General features: G+C 40.7%; 1 protein-coding gene across 3 annotated transcripts; it reads left to right on the forward strand.

Annotated features, from left to right (window-relative positions):
* The first annotated feature begins 1,771 nt into the window (after positions 1–1,771).
* On the forward strand, positions 1,772–17,926 carry f13a1b (coagulation factor XIII, A1 polypeptide b). 3 transcript variants are annotated; one of them, XM_044097361.1, is made up of 15 exons: positions 1,772–1,897; positions 7,125–7,357; positions 7,871–8,059; positions 8,758–9,006; positions 9,078–9,196; positions 9,260–9,367; positions 9,482–9,656; positions 10,121–10,259; positions 11,054–11,157; positions 12,588–12,676; positions 12,850–13,003; positions 13,425–13,700; positions 14,956–15,116; positions 15,488–15,624; positions 16,506–17,926. In XM_044097361.1, the coding sequence occupies exons 2-15, from the start codon at positions 7,153–7,155 to the stop codon at positions 16,645–16,647; spliced, it is 2,247 nt and encodes a 748-aa protein (XP_043953296.1). In that variant the 5' UTR covers positions 1,772–1,897; positions 7,125–7,152; the 3' UTR covers positions 16,648–17,926. The 3 variants fall into 3 exon arrangements, with proteins under 3 accessions (XP_043953296.1, XP_043953295.1, XP_043953297.1); XM_044097360.1 differs by having other exon boundaries at positions 1,824–1,897; positions 7,129–7,357; XM_044097362.1 differs by lacking the exons at positions 1,772–1,897; positions 7,125–7,357 and adding an exon at positions 7,445–7,565.
* Positions 17,927–19,940: the final 2,014 nt, after the last annotated feature.

Consider the following 19,940-nt stretch of genomic DNA (forward strand, 5'->3'; position numbering starts at 1 on the left):
CCAACTTAGAAGACAGAATAGGTGCTTTTGCTTCTGTATTGACCTTTCTGAAACTATATTATTTGTCTGTTTACCAGAAAAATCTGAAGTTTTCAAAGCAGAAAAGTGAACTTTAACCTTAGGTTTTCTCCTGTGTTGCCTTGGCGGTCCAGCAGGACTGGTCTTATTGTTCAGCGTGCAGACAGTATTCCAGTTTGGGTTTGTTTGTTTTTTTTTATTCGTTTTCTCGCCATTCGCCAACAAATAATGCAAGTCTGTTGCACAACTTTATCTTTACCGAGACAACAAAAACCCTCAAGACGTTCAAGTGAGGAACGCCAGAGCAGAACGGGAAAGCACAAACCTCAGAGGGGCAACAGAGAGGTTTCTGTGGAAATCTGCAAAGGTGAAAAAGCACAAGCATAAAATAAACACAAACACCATAAACCAACACCACCATCAAACACGGAGAGCACCTGTGACTGGGAATCATGACCCCCAAATTAAGAAAGACTTCACAGTGTACTCACTCTGAGGTACTGGACAAATATGTGGCACGTATCACACAACGTCCCTTTTAGCCTCTTAGCCCAAAATTAGATGCTAAACTTGAAGGTCTGCAGCCTCAAACCACCTGCATTCTAGCAGAGATGTCCAGATTTAAAACTTTTCAAAAGGATGAAGGACACGACAAAACAATGTTTGTGTGAACTCGGGTTGCGTGAACACTGTGGGCATTCATGTCAGGATGCACTCTGCTTCACGGGTCGTTTATTCATGCAAACACTTGAGTTGTACGGAAGTATCAAGCAGCACATTCAGGAAGTCGAGAGGAGGACAGCTTGTGCAATCACTCAGGAAGTATTTGTACCACTTGGACTTCTTCTTCTTCAAAAAAAATAAATAAATAAATAAAAATTCAGGTCATAATCAAAAACTTTTATGTAGTTTTTTTTTGTGAACTACCAACACAAAGCAGCTCAGTACTGTGAAGTGGAAGGAGAAAACGTTGTCGTGCATTTAGACTCCAGTGAATCAACGTTTAGTAGAACCAACATTTCGTCGCAGTTACAGCCGCAGGTCTCGTTTGCAACAAAGGTCGAGGTCAGTCAGATTAAACGAGGAGATCTCTTTTCAAGACCCCAGATCCTTTCATATTCTCGCACAGCTCTGGCGCCGCATGTCACAGCAGCAGGTCACACCTGCATCCACATTCTCATGCTTTTCGGTCACTGCCTGAATCCTTTGACCATTGATGAGGGTAGGAATGAATATCGACTTGTAAATCGAGACCTTTGGACATATTTCTTTATTCACCTGCCTTAATGAGGCCCAGAAATGGGAAACAATTTCCACCCTGTTCAACTGGATGGAGCAAATATCAGGACTATATTCTTCAATATACTCTTGATCCTTGTGGAGTTGGGCAGAATTTGGATTCATTTCTTAACGTTATTGTGTATTTTGCGCATAAAATATTTTGTTGCGTTCAAGTAATTTATGAGGGGAAATTTTCCAGATTCTGCTTATCGTTTCGTCCCAGTACAACTGCTGTAATCAGTCTGTGTTTCATTGCACAAATGGCCCAGTCCTACTGGTACAGAAAACCACATCAAGGAAAGACAGCGGAGTCCCAAAATAAGTCAAAGTCACAAACTTTATCTGAGTGAGTTTCTCGGTCTGAGGCTGGCGGTGGGGGGTTTATCCAGAGACGGCACCACCCACATCCTGCCGCAAACAGTGGACGACTCCACACACAAACACACGCAAACACACACTTGGACCTCTTCCTTGGCTCTCGTTGGGTTTATAAGCAGCAGCAGAAGAGTCCTGGATGGAGCAGCAGCAGATCAGCTCCACCCTTCAGCAGCTTCTACAACTCCGGCCGAGGTGCATCAAACTCCTTAAAGCCTGACTGGTAGGTAAGAGACTTTACTTTGCTGCAAGTTTGGTGGTTTCATATTTCACTGCTGCCTCACCGGAGGATGCAAATTAAATTACTCGTACTTAACGTGGCTGAAACGACTCTACAGGAGCAGGATGAGATGTTTAGTGTTTCCGTGAGCCATATTAACGCCAAACAGCGACATTTTCATGGGAATTCTTCCTCTGATAATGAAATACAAAATGAATTTCAGGAGACAGCAGTAATATCCAAAGAATGGCATCTTATTACAGCAGTAAAAGCAGACATTCCTCATCTTGAATTGTGAAACTCAGTATGTGTTTAATGTTTAATTCAGGGCAGATGCTCTGCGGTGAAGGAACTGTGTTTCTTTCTCTTTTTTTTCCCTGTCTCTTCTCTGCGAGGGACCGTGGGTGGATGAGTTTTATGATGGAAAACTTCACCCAATAAATCTAGTCAAGTTGGCGCAAATACTTCTTTTTTATCAAAATTGTTTTATGAACAATTTTAGTGGAGATCAATGGATAAAAATCTGACGGTTCAAAAAAGAGACAGAAATCAAACAAATATTTCCTGCAGGAATGTGTGTTTTTTTCGTTCAGCCTAAATTGAAGCTTAAAAATGAATTTGTATGAAAACGTTCTTCAAGGGAGCGCATCGACACTTTAGCAGCAGCTGATTGTAAAACAGTCTGAAATGTTTCCGTCCTGTCTAACACTATGCTGTCCTTGTTTGACTTTAGTAACTGTAGAATTAATCCTTCCATTAAACGCCAAAAATGAAAACTATTTTTGCCACAATCCTAAATACTGACAGATCAGCATCTCAGTCCAGGTAGATTTTGGTTTGGGTTGGAAATAACAAGCTTTCACTGTTTTTTGTTTTTTTTTTCTCTAAACGTCTCAACTTTATGAACAGCTGAAAAATACAATTATGCTATAAGGTTATTTTTTATAGTAGACTCTAAATAAAATCATCGGAGATTCCAGAAAGCTGCCAAAGATAGAAAATTAAATCTGACTGAAATCACTCAGTAATATCAGATGGATATAAAATCTTACTTATCTTATATTTAGATGCCACTTCTGAATATATATATATATATATATATATATATATATATATATATATATATATATATATATATATATATATATATATATATATATATATATATATATATGAACTTAAAGGTTTTTTTTGAGAGGAAAATGTGCAAAAATCAGAGGGATCGATTCACAAAGTTACTATTTGGTCAACCTTTTGCACATCTTTTGTGTATGCTATTTCCTTTATCTCTGCATTTTATGAACCACCATTTACATGCAGATAAACACACACACACACCCACACACACACACGCACACACACACACACATCTGTCTTGTTTGTTGCAATATTAAAGAAAACTAGTGGCAACACGGAGGAACAACTGGAAAACCAAAATGGAAATATATGAGATTAACTTGGAAGAAAAAGTGAGAGACGATATAAGAGACATAAAGGAGAAATGACATCATTTAACAAGGAGATCCGACAAAAGTAGAACGAGGAAGACAAACGAGGCTTAATGACAAATGAAAACACAAAAGACGCACAGGGATCAGGAAAAAATAAAAACAAACCCAGGAAAGCAAAACCAAACCCTCAAAGGACAACAGTGACGTGGGGGTTGTTTTTACTACCACCTGGGTATTTTAAATGATTGTCAGTGTTAGAGATAAAACAAACACACATGCAGACCTGGAGAGTTGCGGACTTCCCACACGCCCACTCTTCTCTTGCTTTCTCTGATGAAAACCACAGCAGCGAGCTCATTTTTATTTTTTCTTCCCACGTCTCTCCTGCTTTGTCCTGACTTTCTTCTACTGAACTTCCACTGTGACCTGAAGATAAACGGCTGTGAGGAAACGGTAAAACGGTGTCAAACAAAACCCGAGCTTGGGAAGAAGCTTTAGCCAAGCGCTGCTTCAGTCATGCTCAGGATGATCTCAGGATCTTCATGGCTTCCAAAGCACATTTTCCTCTTTTGCACAGTTTAATTGAACCGACATGCAAACTCTGATTTGCACTCATTTATTCTGTTCAAACGGTTTGATAAATTTGCCCAACAATTTGTTCTCCTATGCAGTATTTCCGGTAAGCGGCCATTCCAGCTCACAGGAACAAAGTTTTGTGATTTCAGGTTAAACCAAAAATCCCCAAAATTGACCATGTATGGTGATTGAAAATACTGACGTACTCAACCATAACCCGTTCTGTGGACACACTAAACAAAGAGCAACTGTGTACTCAGTGTTATTCAACAAGAGCAATATGAAATACGGCTAAAATGACCTCCGCCCACACGGGCTTCCCATGCTTCCAGCTGGCAGAGGAGGCCGGGAGCGCATGGAGCTGCAGCTTTGACGACGACGGGAGCGCGTTCCAAGTTTGGAGAAAACCATCAAATAAATAAAAAGCTGTTTTCATCTCATGCAGGGGCAGCGCTCTCAGCTTCCAGCTGCTGGGGCAAAAACACCTGGCTGGGAGCCGGAGCAGCTGTTGCATAATGTGGGTGTGACACGGAGAGAGGTTTGGGACGACGTCCGGCTGCATCCGTCACCATTTAACACAGCGAGAGCTCTGGGTTTTTAAAAAAAAAACAAAAAAAAACACACACACACACACACACGCACGCACACACACACACACACATATACACACACACCAGAACCACAGATGTGGGCTCTGTGGGATGCTTTGGCAGAGCGGATAACAGACAAAACGCCTTCAGTTTGTTAAAAACGATTCATGAATCGTTATTCATAACGATTCAGCATTTAGCATCTATGCTCCACAAATCTGGAACAAACTTCCAGAAAACTGTAAAACAGCTGAAACACTGACTTCCTTTAAATCTCAACTAAAAACCCACTTGTTTAGAGTTGTATTTGAAACGTAATCAATTACAAATTTATTGACGGAATCTGATTTAATGTTGTGTTTTGATTGTTGATTCTATGTTGCATTGTATTTTTGTGTTTGATTTGGTGTAAAGCACTTTGAAATGCCTTGCTGCTGAAATGTGCTATACAAATAAAATTTGATTGATTGATTGATTGAATAAAAGCCTAATTTTAATTAGCAGAACCAAATATTGTGGGGTTGACTGGGGTTGCCATCAGTGACGTCAGTAACGCGTTAATTTGTAACGCGTTACCGACGTCGGACCACTTTTTTCAGTAACGAGTAATCTAACGCGTTGCTACTTCAAATCCAGTAGTCAGACTACAGTTACTTCTCAAAATCATTTTTGCGTTACTATCTTCTTTTGTTATTTAATCGTATTTCCTCTACGTGTCTTGTCGAGTGACCGACGTCTCTATGCGACAGAAATGTAAACAATGGAGGGAGATGCGCATTTTGTTGGTGGAAAAACTGGAACTATTTTGAGTTTCTGTCGACAAGTCCCATTATTATAAGCGGCTTTGGGCTTCATTTTTTAAAGTCGCTTGCAAATTTAATGAGCGGCGGGTTGCGCCTTTTTGGGCTCGTTTTTGAACGTGAAGTTGCTCATTTGGGTTTGGAAATAAGCAGAGACTCATAATAAATCCCAGAATTTGTCCGTCATTAAGGTAGTTTTACTCAGTCTCTCCCTGTCCATCATTTCCCAGATGATCCGTCCCGCTGTGTCTTTGTTAATGTCAAGTTAATGTGTTACCTCTGAATGACGTCGAGCTTCGCGTTGCGCTCCAGAAAACTGCAAACATCGAGACCAATATGAACAGCGCAATAAACGTGAAAACAGCCACGAATAAACGTGTCCGTAGTTGCCAATAACTATAATGGCAAGTTAACGCCATTATGATTCTTAATATTAAGATTAGTGTCACAAATCTGTGCAGCCATCTGAGCTGTGGAGCTGCAGGAGGAGCTCTGTGCTGTGACACCAAATGCAGGGCTGTAACGCTGAACCTGGAGGCTGGGGGGAGGGGGGGCTTTAAAATCCTTCTTAGAGTTTTCCAGACAACAGTGGACCACACAAATCAGTCACATTTTTGATTTTTTTGTTTTTTCTACAATATCCTCTTCAGTTCACCCTTATCAGTGGAGACACATTGTTGATGTTACCATTATAAAATAACTTACAAAAAAGTATTGGCAAAGCTCAATGTTATTTTCACAGGAGGCGGAGTGTTGTTGTTCAGCTGCTGAAAGTAACTAAAAAGTTACTTTTAGTGTAACTTAGTTATTTTCCAAATCAAGTAGTCAGTAATATAACTAAGTTACTTTTTCAAGGAGCAATCAGTAGTCCGATTAAAGTTACTTTTTCAAAGTAACTATGCCATCACTGGTTGCCACACAGGACAACAAATTGCTCCATAAAGAGACTTCTGGCTTTCCAAAGAGACTCGTCTGCTGTCAAGAGTGATGCAATGAAGTTTTTATTTATTGGACATTTTGAAAACGGTGTGCTCTTTTATTTCACAATTATGTACTGCTTTGTGCTGCTCAGTCAAAAACCAAACTCATGGACAAAACAATCCACTTCCACTCCGGTGCAACAAGCTGCTGCAGGAAGTGAGAAAAGTAGCATTTGAAAATTCCTTTGAGTTGAGTTGAACAAGTTCTGGTACCGGTCTTGTTGTAAAACATTTATGCAAACAATAATGGCAGCAGTGTTGCATAGAGCTTTGCTAAATATGCCTCCAGTATTGATGCATAGCAATGACAGCTTTTAATGGTTTACATACCTTATTGGGAAGAAATGGAAGGGACACATACGTTTCTAAAATACCCAAAATATATTCTCATATCACTACAAATGAAATGAAAATGAAAAAGATAGTCTGTTTCTTGAAGCTCAGCAGCAGTATACTCTGCTTCAACCACACATAAAAACACACAATAGCATACTTGTTGCTAAACGCTAGCGGTGTTTTCCTGCAGCTCACAGGAAAAGCAGTGGCTGTAAACTCCCCTCCGGCAGAACCGCAAACACACACGGTGACCACATGTAAATGAAAACCACTGGAAAGAGCAATTATTGCGCCGCTTGCTTCAACGCTAAAGCTAAGCGCTGCTCCCGCTCGTCCTCTCTTCCACAACAAATCCAGCTCTGGGCTTTAAAATTTCATTGCAGCGACCCAATTATAAGTCATATAACATGCTGTCAGCAGAGTGAGTGGATAATTCAGTGTGGATAATTCTGCTCTCTCTCTCTCTCTCTCTCTCTCTCTCTCTCTCTCTCTCTCAGGAAGACAGCGCTTCAAGAAATCGTCAAAATGTCCGACCAGGTCGATGCCCCGACCCCTTCCGCTGCCCCGACCCCTTCCGCTGCCCCCGCTCCCCCCGCCGGACGTCCTCCCAAGGTGGGCATCCGGGGCCGAGCGTCAGGCCCCACGGACAGCGACAACTTTGAGACAGCCGACATCCCAGAATTAGAATACTTTGTTGCACCGGGTCCGAGAGGATACCCTCCTCTGACAGGTGAGGGGCCGTAACTATTGGCAACCGACGTCAGGAACACACACGAACGTACGCTCGGCTTAAAATGTCAGAGAGAGGAATGTTTGATTCAGGAATCAGACGACTGCCTTCTCAAGACATTTTATTGATAAAAGTCGTTTGCTTTAGATGACAATATGTGTTTATTTGTCCTGCATATTGTTTATTCGTTTCTGGACACGATTGATGGGTGAGTGACGTGCAAACTGGATAACATGAGCAGACTTCCTGCTGTGGGTTCCAGATGTGACGGAAGTTTATGAAACACTTACTGGAATTTCGTATTCAGTTTCTGAATCAATATTTAACTTCAAAAGTTTATTGTTCCCTTGGAGAATGAAAAAAAACTTTTAAGACTGCACCAACAAGTCAATTTGAGCAGCAAAAAATTGCCTTGCTACACAATTTTCTTCTTTTTCTCAGTGCTCCTCGGTATCTTCACTCCACATTTTAAGGCTGGTTGCTTTCTGCTCTGCGTGTTTCTGTCCATTGCAGAATTCCTGGACATCTGGGATGTGGACATGATGAGGAGGCGAGACGAAACCAACAAGAGCGACCACCGCACCAACCTGTACCACTGCGAAAATCTCATCGTCCGCCGAGGTCAAGAGTTCCAGATCAAGATCACCTTCAATCGTGCTTACAAACCTAACGAGGACAAGTTTGCCGTGGAGTTTGTCATCGGTGAGACATTTCCAGCTAGAAGTCTCGTTGCTGGATGGATTTTTCAGAAACTGAGTTACAGTGGTCAAACATTCATGGCAAAAAAAAACAACCCAAAAATCTTCCAATTCAGTCAGATGGAACACAGTTCCCTCTAGACCTTAATTTAGCCACATCTGCAATCAGAGAGATGAACTCGAATTTATACCAGCAAGACTAGATAAGTTCCTGAGTCTATCTTACCATTACAGGGACGAGGATAATAAGAGGCTTTAAAATACTCTACAAGTTTAGAGAACTACTGCAGAGAGTGGTAACTTGGGGTCTCTTGAGTCTCCATAGCAACAGTTATACACCAAATGCTGTGTGTGTGAGGGAGGGAGGAATTAGGCCTTTCTGTCCCACCATCAAAAGTGTAAATAACTACAATGAATCTTGAAAGTATTGAAAATCCTTTGGGTAAGCTAAAGAGAAAAGAGCAGAAAAGTGGGCCGGGTACTTTCTGGTCGATCAAGAGGACAAGCTTGTTCAACAAGCGCTCTCTCCGTGTATTTCAGCCTTGTATTCCCCACTGACTAAACGATTCTTAGTTTGAGGTCTTGTTTGAACAATGGAAGACGAATTCATCTGAATACCTTTTAAATTGGTTTGGTAATCGTACCAGTAGTTGTGGGTGGGAATGCAACAAAAACTTGCTGATGCTTCTTGCTTTATCTCAGGCGCCGACCCTCAGTACAGCAAGGGGACCTACCTTCCTGTGTTTCCCACCAAGACCCGTCAGAGCTCCTGGGGCGGTCGCGTCATACAGACCAACGACAACGTGGTCACCATGGGCATCACGCCGGCAGCCAACTGCATTGTGGGAAAGTATCACATGTACATTGCAGTGCAGACCCCCTTTGGCATTCGTAGGACGAAGCGGGACAACAGCAGAGATTTATACATCCTCTTCAATCCTTGGGCAGCAGGTTCGTTTAGATCGAAACGTTGCAGGTGGGATTTTGAATTCTCTTAAGACTTCTTGTTTTTTATCTTGTAGATGATGCTGTGTTTCTGGACGACGAGGCAGAGAGGCAGGAGTGCGTGATGAACGAGTTGGGGATCATCTATCACGGCGCTTATGACGACGTGTCCGAGAGAAACTGGAACTATGGACAGGTAAGAGAGAATGTATTCCATTGATTGTTTAAATGGTTTAATTTGTATTTTTTTACCTCATAGTTCAACTATGGAGTTCTAGATGCCTGTCTGTACATCATGGATCGGTCTGAAATGCCAATCACCAACAGAGGCGACCCCATAAAGGTGACCAGAAAGGCCTCTGCCATGGTGAGGAGTTTAAAAAAAAAAAAAAAAAACGTCACCAGTTGCAAAATTCAAAAATTTGACATAAGCCCAAATGTGTTGTTGAAACGTTAAAAACCAGGTAGTTTTCTCTCGTAGTTGAACTCACGTGACGACGACGGCGTGCTGGTGGGGAACTGGAGCGGCGACTACACCTACGGAGTGGCGCCCACTTCCTGGACCGGCAGCACCGACATCCTGCTCAGCTACTCCGGCAGCAAGATGCCCGTGTGCTACGCTCAGTGCTGGGTCTACGCTGCTGTCTTCAATTCCTGTGAGATCTTGGTTTAGAGATCTCACGTTGGGTTGGCCAATCCAATGTTTGTTTTTTTATTCCATTAGATCTCCACCAGAATGAATACCGTGGTATTAGTACCAAAGTCTTCACTGAGTCATATATGAAAACATCAGAAACTGCAGCTGAACACTGAGAGAAATGCAGTTTGTGTCGGTTATATAAATTATGTAAAAGATCATTTCGCTTCAACATTTTATAAAAAGTAATTGTGATTTCATTGGACTCATTTTCAAGTAAGAACTACTCAAGCAAGAGCAACAAGCTGGTAAACAAAAGATTTTTCCAACAAATGCAGAATGCATCTCAAGCAAAACACATTTTAGAAATTTAGGGGCATTTTACGCCTACTTTTGGCACCTTCTGTACTGAAATCAGAAGTTGAGAAAGGCAATGGATGACGTCGATATTTGTTAAGGTTCGCTCACGTTTCTGTGTTTCAGTCCTGCGCTGTCTGGGCATCCCATCCAGAGTGGTCACCAACTACTACTCTGCTCACGACAACGACGGGAACCTGAAGTTGGACATAATTCTGGACGACAACGGCAGAATCGATCGAAGGCGCACCAAGGACTCCATCTGGTACCAAATGCTCCCTTTCATGTCCGTTTTTACGTTTCTTTAAATTGAGGCATGACGTGTTGCTGTTTAGGATCTGTTAGCCTACGTTGTGTTGTCATTCAGGTCCGGTTTATGCCATTTCTTGAGTCACACTCAGGTCTGTGTATGTCTGTTTCAAAACTGACCTTTGTATTTACTCACGCCATGTTTGATATTAAAACGTGTTTGGTGATTTTAGACACTTAAATATTAAAAGAAATCAAAAACAGAAGAGATTTGTAATCCAGCGTTTCCCATTTCATGCCTCCATTCTCCTGCTTAAGTGTTTAACTTATGAATTATTCTCTTCTGTTTTCCTTATTAAGAAGTTTTTGTTGGAAGAAAAGATCCGTGTGCTGGAACAACATGTCAAAGTTAATTTATTGTCAATAATTGATACCAAAGGGCTACTAAGGTCACTTGAGTTATCAAATAATATTGCTACCAAAACCAAACCCTGGTTTGTTTTTGGTACCAAACCCTGTCTCAATGTTACAGGGTTTCCAAATCACATTCATTAGCAATTCAAGACCATAATGTTTCATGGTCTTTTTTTTATGCAATAATAATTAGGCCTTCATATTCATCTCAAACCGTTTGGTTTCCAGAGTCCCGTTCTTGAAGATGGGACATGTTTGAGCTGAACTTTTCACTCTGTGGTTACTCATGTAGAGAAAACCAGCGATGACAGACGCGACTGTGGAAGGAAGCTCCACAGTTAGTCTGTGAGACCTTTTCACACTTTCTGCAACTCTGAACATTTCGGTGTTTCTCAGGAACTATCACTGCTGGAACGAGTGCTACATGTCCAGACCGGACCTCCCTCCAGGCTTCGGAGGCTGGCAGGTTGTGGACGCAACGCCTCAGGAAACCAGCGACGGTAAACGATCCCGATGCGAAACTGACGTACAGCCCTTCCACATTTATTGGCCTTGAAAATATAACTGAATCAACCGGATGTCAGAGTAGCTGTTTCTTTCAATGAGTATTTCCCTAGTCTTAATTAATTTGGTGGAGAATGCCGAGCTTTTGAGCACTGTGAAACATTTGAGCCGCATTTAGCTGAGTCTACTGTCTTCGTGAGAGAGTTTTAGATTTTGAAGCTACATGTGTCAGTTTGTGAAAGATAAACTGCCAGTTGTTTCAACTTTTGGTCAAACCTCCAAAAGTTGGAACGAACCAGCGTTTTTTTAAGTCAGCACTTCAAAAACTGAACGAAGAAAAAGACAGGAGTGGGAAGTATGTCCCAGAGTGCTTATCCTGTGTTGCGTGTGAGTGAGGTGTCAGCGTGTTGCGTTGATCTGACTCTTGTACGTTATTGAGGCAAATGTTTATTTTAATGCAACTGACAGTTGGTGAAGCTTGAGGACAACGTCCTGTTCACACTGAATGTTTTTCAGCAGAATTCATTGTGACGTTTAATAAAGATCTGAAATTTTGTTCATGTAATTGGAAGCACGAATTTAAATTATTCTAAAGTAGAATAAGTAGTCATACTTTACGTTGTGAGTAAAATTAATAGAGAAATGTGTGCTCTTTAACTAGGTGAGGGCAGTTTTTTCTGGCATATTGTGAAATTGATTGAAATTGCAGCATAAATTTAAAACTCACAGTGAACTTAAAAAACAATGTTTTGACAGCTTGTCTGTTGTCGTTAATCAACTTCATAAACTTTCATTTTTGAGTTAAAACCAAAATAACTTTTTGTTGACTTGAACTGCATTTTCAGAGCAGCAGGTGGATCTTAATAGTTCATAATGGGCAGCATGGAATAATATATCAAAAGTCAACCCCAATTAATTAATCATAAGACGTAATGAAGACGTTTATTACAGAATGAAAAGTTGACTGAAACGAGGCCTAATCTCCTCTGACCAAATCTAGGAGGACAAGTTGAGTTTAGGGAACTCCTTAAACTCCAGATATTGTTTTAAAGGATTTATTGCCTCTAGTGGCTTTTATTTGGTAGTGAATTCACAGGAAAGTGGGTAATGAGAGAAGGAGAAAGACATGCGGAAAGTTCACCAGGCAGGGAGTCGAACCTGTGGCAGCTGCATCCAGGTGGGTTGTGCTTAACACCTGCGCCACCACACCACCCTCAGACAGATGTTGGTTTTACCTCCCCAACAGTGGATTCCCCCTTCTTAGCTTTTCTTTTGAAACTGCAATAAAGGATTCAGTCATTTAAGGCTTTTTACAGAGAGACTGTAAGTGTGGAAGGTGCAGCAGCACTTTGTGATACAACAAAAGCATGTTTTGTCCCTATATGAAAGTGAACGTGCTGATTGTTGTCTTTGCTGCTGCTTGAAGGGATGTACAGATGTGGACCTGCGTCCGTCCTGGCCATAAAACACGGACACATTTGCTTCCCATTTGATGCGCCCTTTGTGTTTGCTGAGGTTAGTTCGTTCAGCAATACTACGGCCTTTGAGAAGTACTCAAACTTTCTGTGAAATCACGACCAAAAGGGAAGTATTTCCATCATCTGTCTCCTGTCATACTTTGTGACCAGCAGCCGGATCAGCAGGGGTCGGACCCGGTTATTTGTTTTCCTGTCCTTTCCTCCTCGCAGGTCAACAGCGACGTCGTGTTTTACTCGCGGAAGAATGACGGGACTCTGGAGCCGGTCAAAGTGAACAAAAGTCACGTGGGTCGCATGGTTTTGACCAAAGCCGCGGGAAGCGACGGCCGTCGAGACATCGTCGATCAATACAAGTTTCCTGAAGGTCAGTGACCACGTCGAACACGAGCGCTGCTGCTAAACGAAGCAGCAGAACCCGCTTTTCCCTGCTGCTGCTTCTGATTTAACACACAGACCTCACTCCTGGCAAATGTGAGGATAGTTTAAAACTAACCAGCCATCACAGCTAAAACGCAAGGAATAAATTTACCTTTGACGCATAATGACTCAAAGTAAGCAGGAAAAGTGAAGGTAAAAGCTTCATCTCCGTTGACGGATTCATTTTTTCGGTTCATATCTAAGTCAGATTTGTTTGTCAGATGTGAGGTCCTAAATGAAATCAATGAAAAGGATTAGCTTTTGGCTTCCTTTTTCTTTTGCCTTTTCCCTTTAATCATAAAATCAAATGCTCTAATATGACAAAAGGAAAAATTGCACATGTGCTGAAATACCTCAATTGAATGCAGGAAGCCCAGAGGAGCGGACTGTCCTGGAAAAGGCAGAGGAGTTCGGCTGCAAGCAGGAGAAGTCCAGCCCCCCCGAGGCGGATGTGAACGTGGTCCTGCCCACCCTGGAGATCAGCGTCGGCGATGACTTCGAGTTCAATGTGGAGTTCGTCAACCAGAGCTTGCAGAAGCGCACAGTGGAGGCCTACGTCAGCGGGAGCGTGGTGTATTACACCGGAGTCTCCAGCAATGAGTTCCTGTTCAAGACCCCCACCGTGACCATTCCGGCCCAAAAGAGTGAGTAGAGAGAAACGACAGGAGAGGAGACTCAAGAGTGACACAGAAGACGAAAATACGTCTTCTTCTTTCTATTGATGATGCAATGCGGCACGAAAAACAAGAACAAGATGCATGCAGGTTGGCGTGTCAAAAAAAGAGGGAAAAGGAAATGATTTTCTGCTATGCAGCTTCAAAAGTATACATACAGGGTCATATTTCTAACTAATATGATGATAAATTACCTCTTAAAAGTTTAAGTTGTATCATAAGTATGTTTGGAGGAATCAAGGCATCTCTTCCAGACCATAACAAACTGTACGACCTGTAACCAGATACCCAACGGCTGCTGGTTACTTCTATGAAGGAACAGCTATCAAATATTGTCTAATGGAAGCAAATATTTAATATTTTTAGCTGTGTTGATTGTACAATTAACACGTAATTGGATATGTGATAAGCCAGTTAGGTTTTCCTCACTGAACCCCAAAAGTCGAATGGGTGAAATAACAACACAAGACACAAGAGATATTTTTGACTGCATATATTAAATGGAATTCATAAGAAAAATTAATACCTTTTATAGATAGTAGCAAATGTTTACAGCAAAATAGTAAGGTGGATCCCAAATGTACCAATGTTGAACATAATGAAGTCTGAAAAAGACCTGTAAAAAAGTGATTTCAAACACAACGTTGTACCTGACCCTACAGGTGTAATCGATCAAGTTTCTTATTTAATTAATGTCTCTGGGTTGCAACCTCCTGGCTGGCTCATCACTATTTAGGACATAACCAATAATAAAAGTAGAAAAGGGGCAAATATTGATGCATTACACATCGTGAGTGGAATAAAAAGGGACGATCCCCTCCAATTTATTCAGCTTCTCCTCAAGTCAACATCTAAACACCGGAAACGCTGCCACCCCATTGTTCTCAAAAGGCAATATTCTTAAATAGACATTTAAACTGGTACTGAAATGGTTAAAGTTAAGCTTTTGGAATGACTTTCTCTCTTGAAAAATAACCCCTAAGCCCAGGTCCATGGTAGACAACCAATGGATTTAAATCAGCATTGCAAATTCTGCCAAGAAGAAGAGTGGTCAAACATGAAGTTACCCCAGAGGCATTCAGTTTTCTGCAATCTGCTTTCTGAAATTTGCATTTATGTGTTGTTTTTTTTTTTCATTCTGGATAAAGAACTCTTCCAGTACAAGAAGAGAAGCCAACACCTTAATGGTAATCGTTACAGAAACGTCTGACTGTGACTGTTGCAGGTGTGAAGAAGTTGGTGACGATTGAGTCGAGGGACTATCTTGACCACCTGGTGGAACAGGCCAACCTTAACTTCATAGTCACTGGGAAGATCAAAGAAACCGGCCGTATCGTCACCGCCATGAAAGTGGTCACCCTGCACACTCCCAAACTCACCGTTGAGGTACCAACTCTTCCTTTGGCTGATCCAGCGCCAATCCTTCATAATGGCCTGCACTTGCATAGCACTTCCTCAAGTCTAGAGGACACTAAAGAGCTACATTCACACACACATTCACAATCTGTTGGGGGTTCAGATTATAGCCACAGCTGCCCTGGCAGTCTGACAGAAGTGGGTAACAGCACCGTCAGCAAGGCGAGCAAAATGTTTTGCTCAATCACACAATAACGGAGAGAGATGGAGCGGCCACCCACCGGTTCCAGGGTTGGGCCAACTCTTACCACCAACTCTACCATCGTCCCCGAACAGTTTCCTCTTTATGATGAAAACCTCTTTCATGTTTACCTTCTGAGGCGTCTGTGTGTTTTCTTCAGGTGTCTGGCGGCGGCAGAGTGAATGAAGAGATGATGGCCAGCGTGCAGTTTACCAACCCCTTCTCCTTCAACCTTGAGAGCGTCCACCTCCGGATGGAAGGACCCGGAGTCATGGAGCTCAAATCCAGATACTACAGGTGAGACCCAGAGGAAGCAGATGAGTTCTCCTACAAATAAACTCCATCTATACCTTCAGTTTCTCACTTCATTAACTGCTGGCATTGCGTTTGCGTTTGCATTTGGGTCTGTATCACTGATGAACACTGTAAAAACACGATGTCTTGCCAAGTATTTTTAGACTAGTTTCTAGAATAGTTGTACTTATTAGATTGAAAACAAGACAAAACTAACCGTCAAGGAACTTTTCAGCAAGATGTAGCAGCTAGTTTTAAGTTAGTAATTCCTTAATATTGACAAAAAGTACTGGTTCCATTGGCAGATTATTTCACTTACAACATGAGCCAAATGTCTTCTTATAAGTCAAATAATCTGCTAATGGAACAAGTCCATTTTCAGCAATATTAAGGAGTTATGTAGACTTAAAACAAGTTGTTATACCTTGTAGAAAAGTTTCTAATGAGTCAAGTGTACAAAGATATTTGCACTAGAAACTAAACATATTTGGTAAGATGTTGTGTTTTTGCAGTGCGTCCTCATCGGTCTTCAGCAGCCTTTGCTGCATGGTCATCTCTTTCCAGTTTAGAAGACCATCACAAATCCAGTGCAATTACAGACTACACTCTTTGGCTAAACATACTGTACAACTATTCACAAAGGAGAAATCTGGGCTTCATAGTAACACCTATCAAACTAAACGAGCCACAACGTTTATACAACAGAACCTTAGAATAGATGTTGAATAGTTTTTCTTCTTATAATATTCTGTTGTCCTATAAATAACTTTGCCTGGCTACTAAATTGCTATGAGATAAATTGATAAGCTACTGATTTATGCGTCTCAGTCTTTTTAAAGCAGTCCGGTCTGTCCGGTTTGTAATTCAGACTCTGCTGTTCACAGTCTGCTCCCCGGCGGCTCCTCTCTGACCTGGACTGAGATGTTTACTCCACAGAGGGCTGGCAAGACCAGAGTGATGGCTACTCTGGACTGTTCTGGTCTCAGACAGGTCTCCGGCCAGGCGTCCATCACCATCGAAACCTGAAGAGGAAGCAGAAGATTCACTGATACAACATCCAGCAAGCTTTAAAACATCCTCGATTTCTTTAGACTCAGCTAAAAATGCTGAAATTGGAGAAAAGTTTCAGAAAGCTTGGGGAAGTATTGGTGATGGGTTTACTATCGTTATATGTAGGCCTGTTTTAGTAACACATTTTGCTGGACGATAAATTGCCCTAGAACTTATTATGTTAAACCATAACGTTGTTTTAAGAACATTTTTAAGTGGTATAATAGTGATAATGGCATAAAAGCTCAAAGATCAGTCAAATTTAAATTCTAATAAACATTTAAACATTGGAACTGGAAGAAATTTCAAATATCCAAAATAAATAAAGAAAACAACAGAAATAACAAAGAAAAGAAAATATGAAGCCTCTGTGAACAAAATTATCTTTAAAAGTTGAAACCAAAACACCAGACTGAAGACTTTTATCATTCAGTTTTTAGTAAAAAGGAGAGAAAAGGGACAAAAATGATCAATCAAGCAAAATTATTGAGTTACTTTTAATTTATCATGCGATTAATTGGTTTATTGTTTATTGGGACAGGCCTAGTTAATGATTATAATCTGTTACAACATGACTGAAGGGGCTGTCTGAAGACTTCTGCACAGTAAAGTACATAAAGTATAAAGTATATAGACTTCCATGAGAATAGCTTTATCATCCATATCAATAGAGGTGATAGTTTCAGCATATTGAAATTCTAGTCTGATGCATGAAAGTACGGACAAAAATAGATTTTAAAAAACTCACATTTTCACCTGTAGCATAATAAAGATCGATCAACAACTTAATATTTTTGCTTGAAGTCCCATTTTTGAGTAATGTAATTTGGCCACTAGGGGGCAGGCTAACTCTGAAAAGTAAAGAAAAAAAAAACTGACTGAACTTTAATTGCATGTGTTAACAGGACGGGAGTTTCAGCCACAGTTGTCTATTGCACCATGCAACGAGCCCAGTATGTTATATTCTGAAATACTTAAGCACGTATTATATAATCTCTTTGCAATGTAAGCGCTTCCAGTTTATTTCTATTTGCTTGCTATGAAGCAAACAGCAGGTTGAGGTGAGCAGAGGATTTATTGAAACTGTGTGGCTAAAAATCTCACAAATATTGAATATAGCCATAGAAAGCTGATAAAGGGCTTTTAGTTACAGTATTTTATCAAACTTTTTACTGTTTTAGTTTACATGAAAGAACTCCCATTCTTACGTCTGTGTATCTCCATGCAGATTAAACTCCATTTATATTCACTGTTAACGGCTATTTCTGTTTTTCCTTCGTCTTGGAATCAATAAATAAAATAGCAACATTTGGTGTTGGTTATTTCTACCGCATTAGACCGTGTGTGTGAGTCAGAGACAGAGTGGGGAAGCCAAGATGTCAATTAACCCATAAAGCTCAATCATTAACCCTGCAACGAGTTTTCCATTTCATAACGGGTCTTCCTGGTAATAAAACAATCTAAGTTTCATAATCTAACATAAAGGGATTCTTGTGTTTTTAGGATCAATAATAATCTAAGGCGAACTATTTTCCCTAAAAAGTAACTTATACTGTTAGTGTCTTCATCTTACTCGCCACAAAGTTTTCACAGTACAGTTAAAAACTGATCAGTGTGCTCCAGCCCTTTAATTTGCAAGTTGGACATCGTTCAGCTGTGAAACAGCGGATTCAGCCACTTTTCACTGGAGAGTCTTAAAGCCAACGTTACATCCTAGATGGCCTCTAGGAGACGGGCGATGTAACAATGACTGATGTTCCAGGATGAATGAAACGGCAAAAGACAAGATGTAGCAAATTAGTAGATTTTATTAGGAAAAAGTAAATAATGTGACTAGAACCACCTGAAAGACAAAAATGGTGAATTTATAAACCTTAACCCCCAAAAAACTTTTAAATACAGCAAAAACTTCCTGTAAGCAAAGGAGCAACTGACCAGATGGGTACAAAACAGTCACTTCAAGATTTCGGAGTTGCTCACACTGCCAAAGGAACCAGAAGTTGGTGCAGTGATCGTGGTGTTGCTGTGCTTGATTGGTCAGCAAACGCTCTGAGCTCTGAATCTGTTGAGCATTGTGAAAAGGAAAATGAGAGACCGCAGATCGCTTGAAAACTGCAATCAAAGCAACCTGGGCTTCCATGACCGCAGAACGGCGGGCTGATCGCCTCCACGCCTCGTCACATTGATGCAAATCCAAGTGCATGGAACTGAACGTTTTCCAGAAGTTTCTGTGTAAAATATGCATCATTTTTACTAATCCTATGTAGCATTCCAAGACAATTTTCTGACAGGCCAAATATTGTTTATTTTAAGCAGTATGTCAAAAATAACAAGCAACAAAGGCTTGAAATACTTCAATACTTTGAGTCTGAATGAGTCTATTTGAACGTTTGAAATAACTGTAATATAACTCGAGATTCTGGTTCTAAAATGACAAGAAACTGCTCCCATTTTCATGATTTTCTTCATTTTTTCTTAGATATACTTGCATAACACACAGTTTTACCGATTTAAAGCAATTTAACATTCAGAATTAGAAATGAAAATTGTCTGTTTTTGTCCTTCTAAGACAGTCCAATGTAGTTGAACTGTCTCATAAAAACAGAGCAACGCAAAAAGCCTAAAAAGTCACCAACACATGTTCTGTTTTGAAAACTTTTATTCAGAGGAAAAAATGCATTATTTGGACTAAATCAAGACGGTCGGATTAAATAAGCAGGAGAAAAAGATCAAGTTGATCCATGACACAACAACCTTTTGTGGGACTTAAATTCAGGAAAGAAAAAAAAAAAGTATTTTACAGATATTTTACTGTACAGCCATAAAGTGCATTAGAAAAACTTGATTTGTTGAGGAAGTCCTCACTCAACAGAACAAGGTAATGCAAACCTTAATGATGTGGTTAAAAATCAGTGCCACTTTTTAGATTCATTCATGTAAACAGTAATTATTATATGTACCGTATTTTCGGGACTATAGAGCGCACCTTACTATAAGCAGAATCTACTAAGGTTTTTTGTTGTTGTTGTTGTTTTAAACTGGAAACGTACATATATAAGCCACTGCTCTCGGTTTTTCGGACAACAGACGGCTAAATAAATCTGCTGGATCTATTAAGGACGCAGCCCTGCGTCTAGTTTACGTACAGCGGCTCTATTCCCTCCTGTACTACCAGATCGATACTCTTCAACTTAAAATCAGCATCATATGAACTTCTTCGTGTTGTTTCTATGATGAGGGGGTGTATGAGTTTGAAAACATTTCTCTGT

Source organism: Gambusia affinis, linkage group LG18 (genome assembly GCF_019740435.1).
Source record: "Gambusia affinis linkage group LG18, SWU_Gaff_1.0, whole genome shotgun sequence".
Taxonomy (NCBI): domain Eukaryota; kingdom Metazoa; phylum Chordata; class Actinopteri; order Cyprinodontiformes; family Poeciliidae; genus Gambusia; species Gambusia affinis.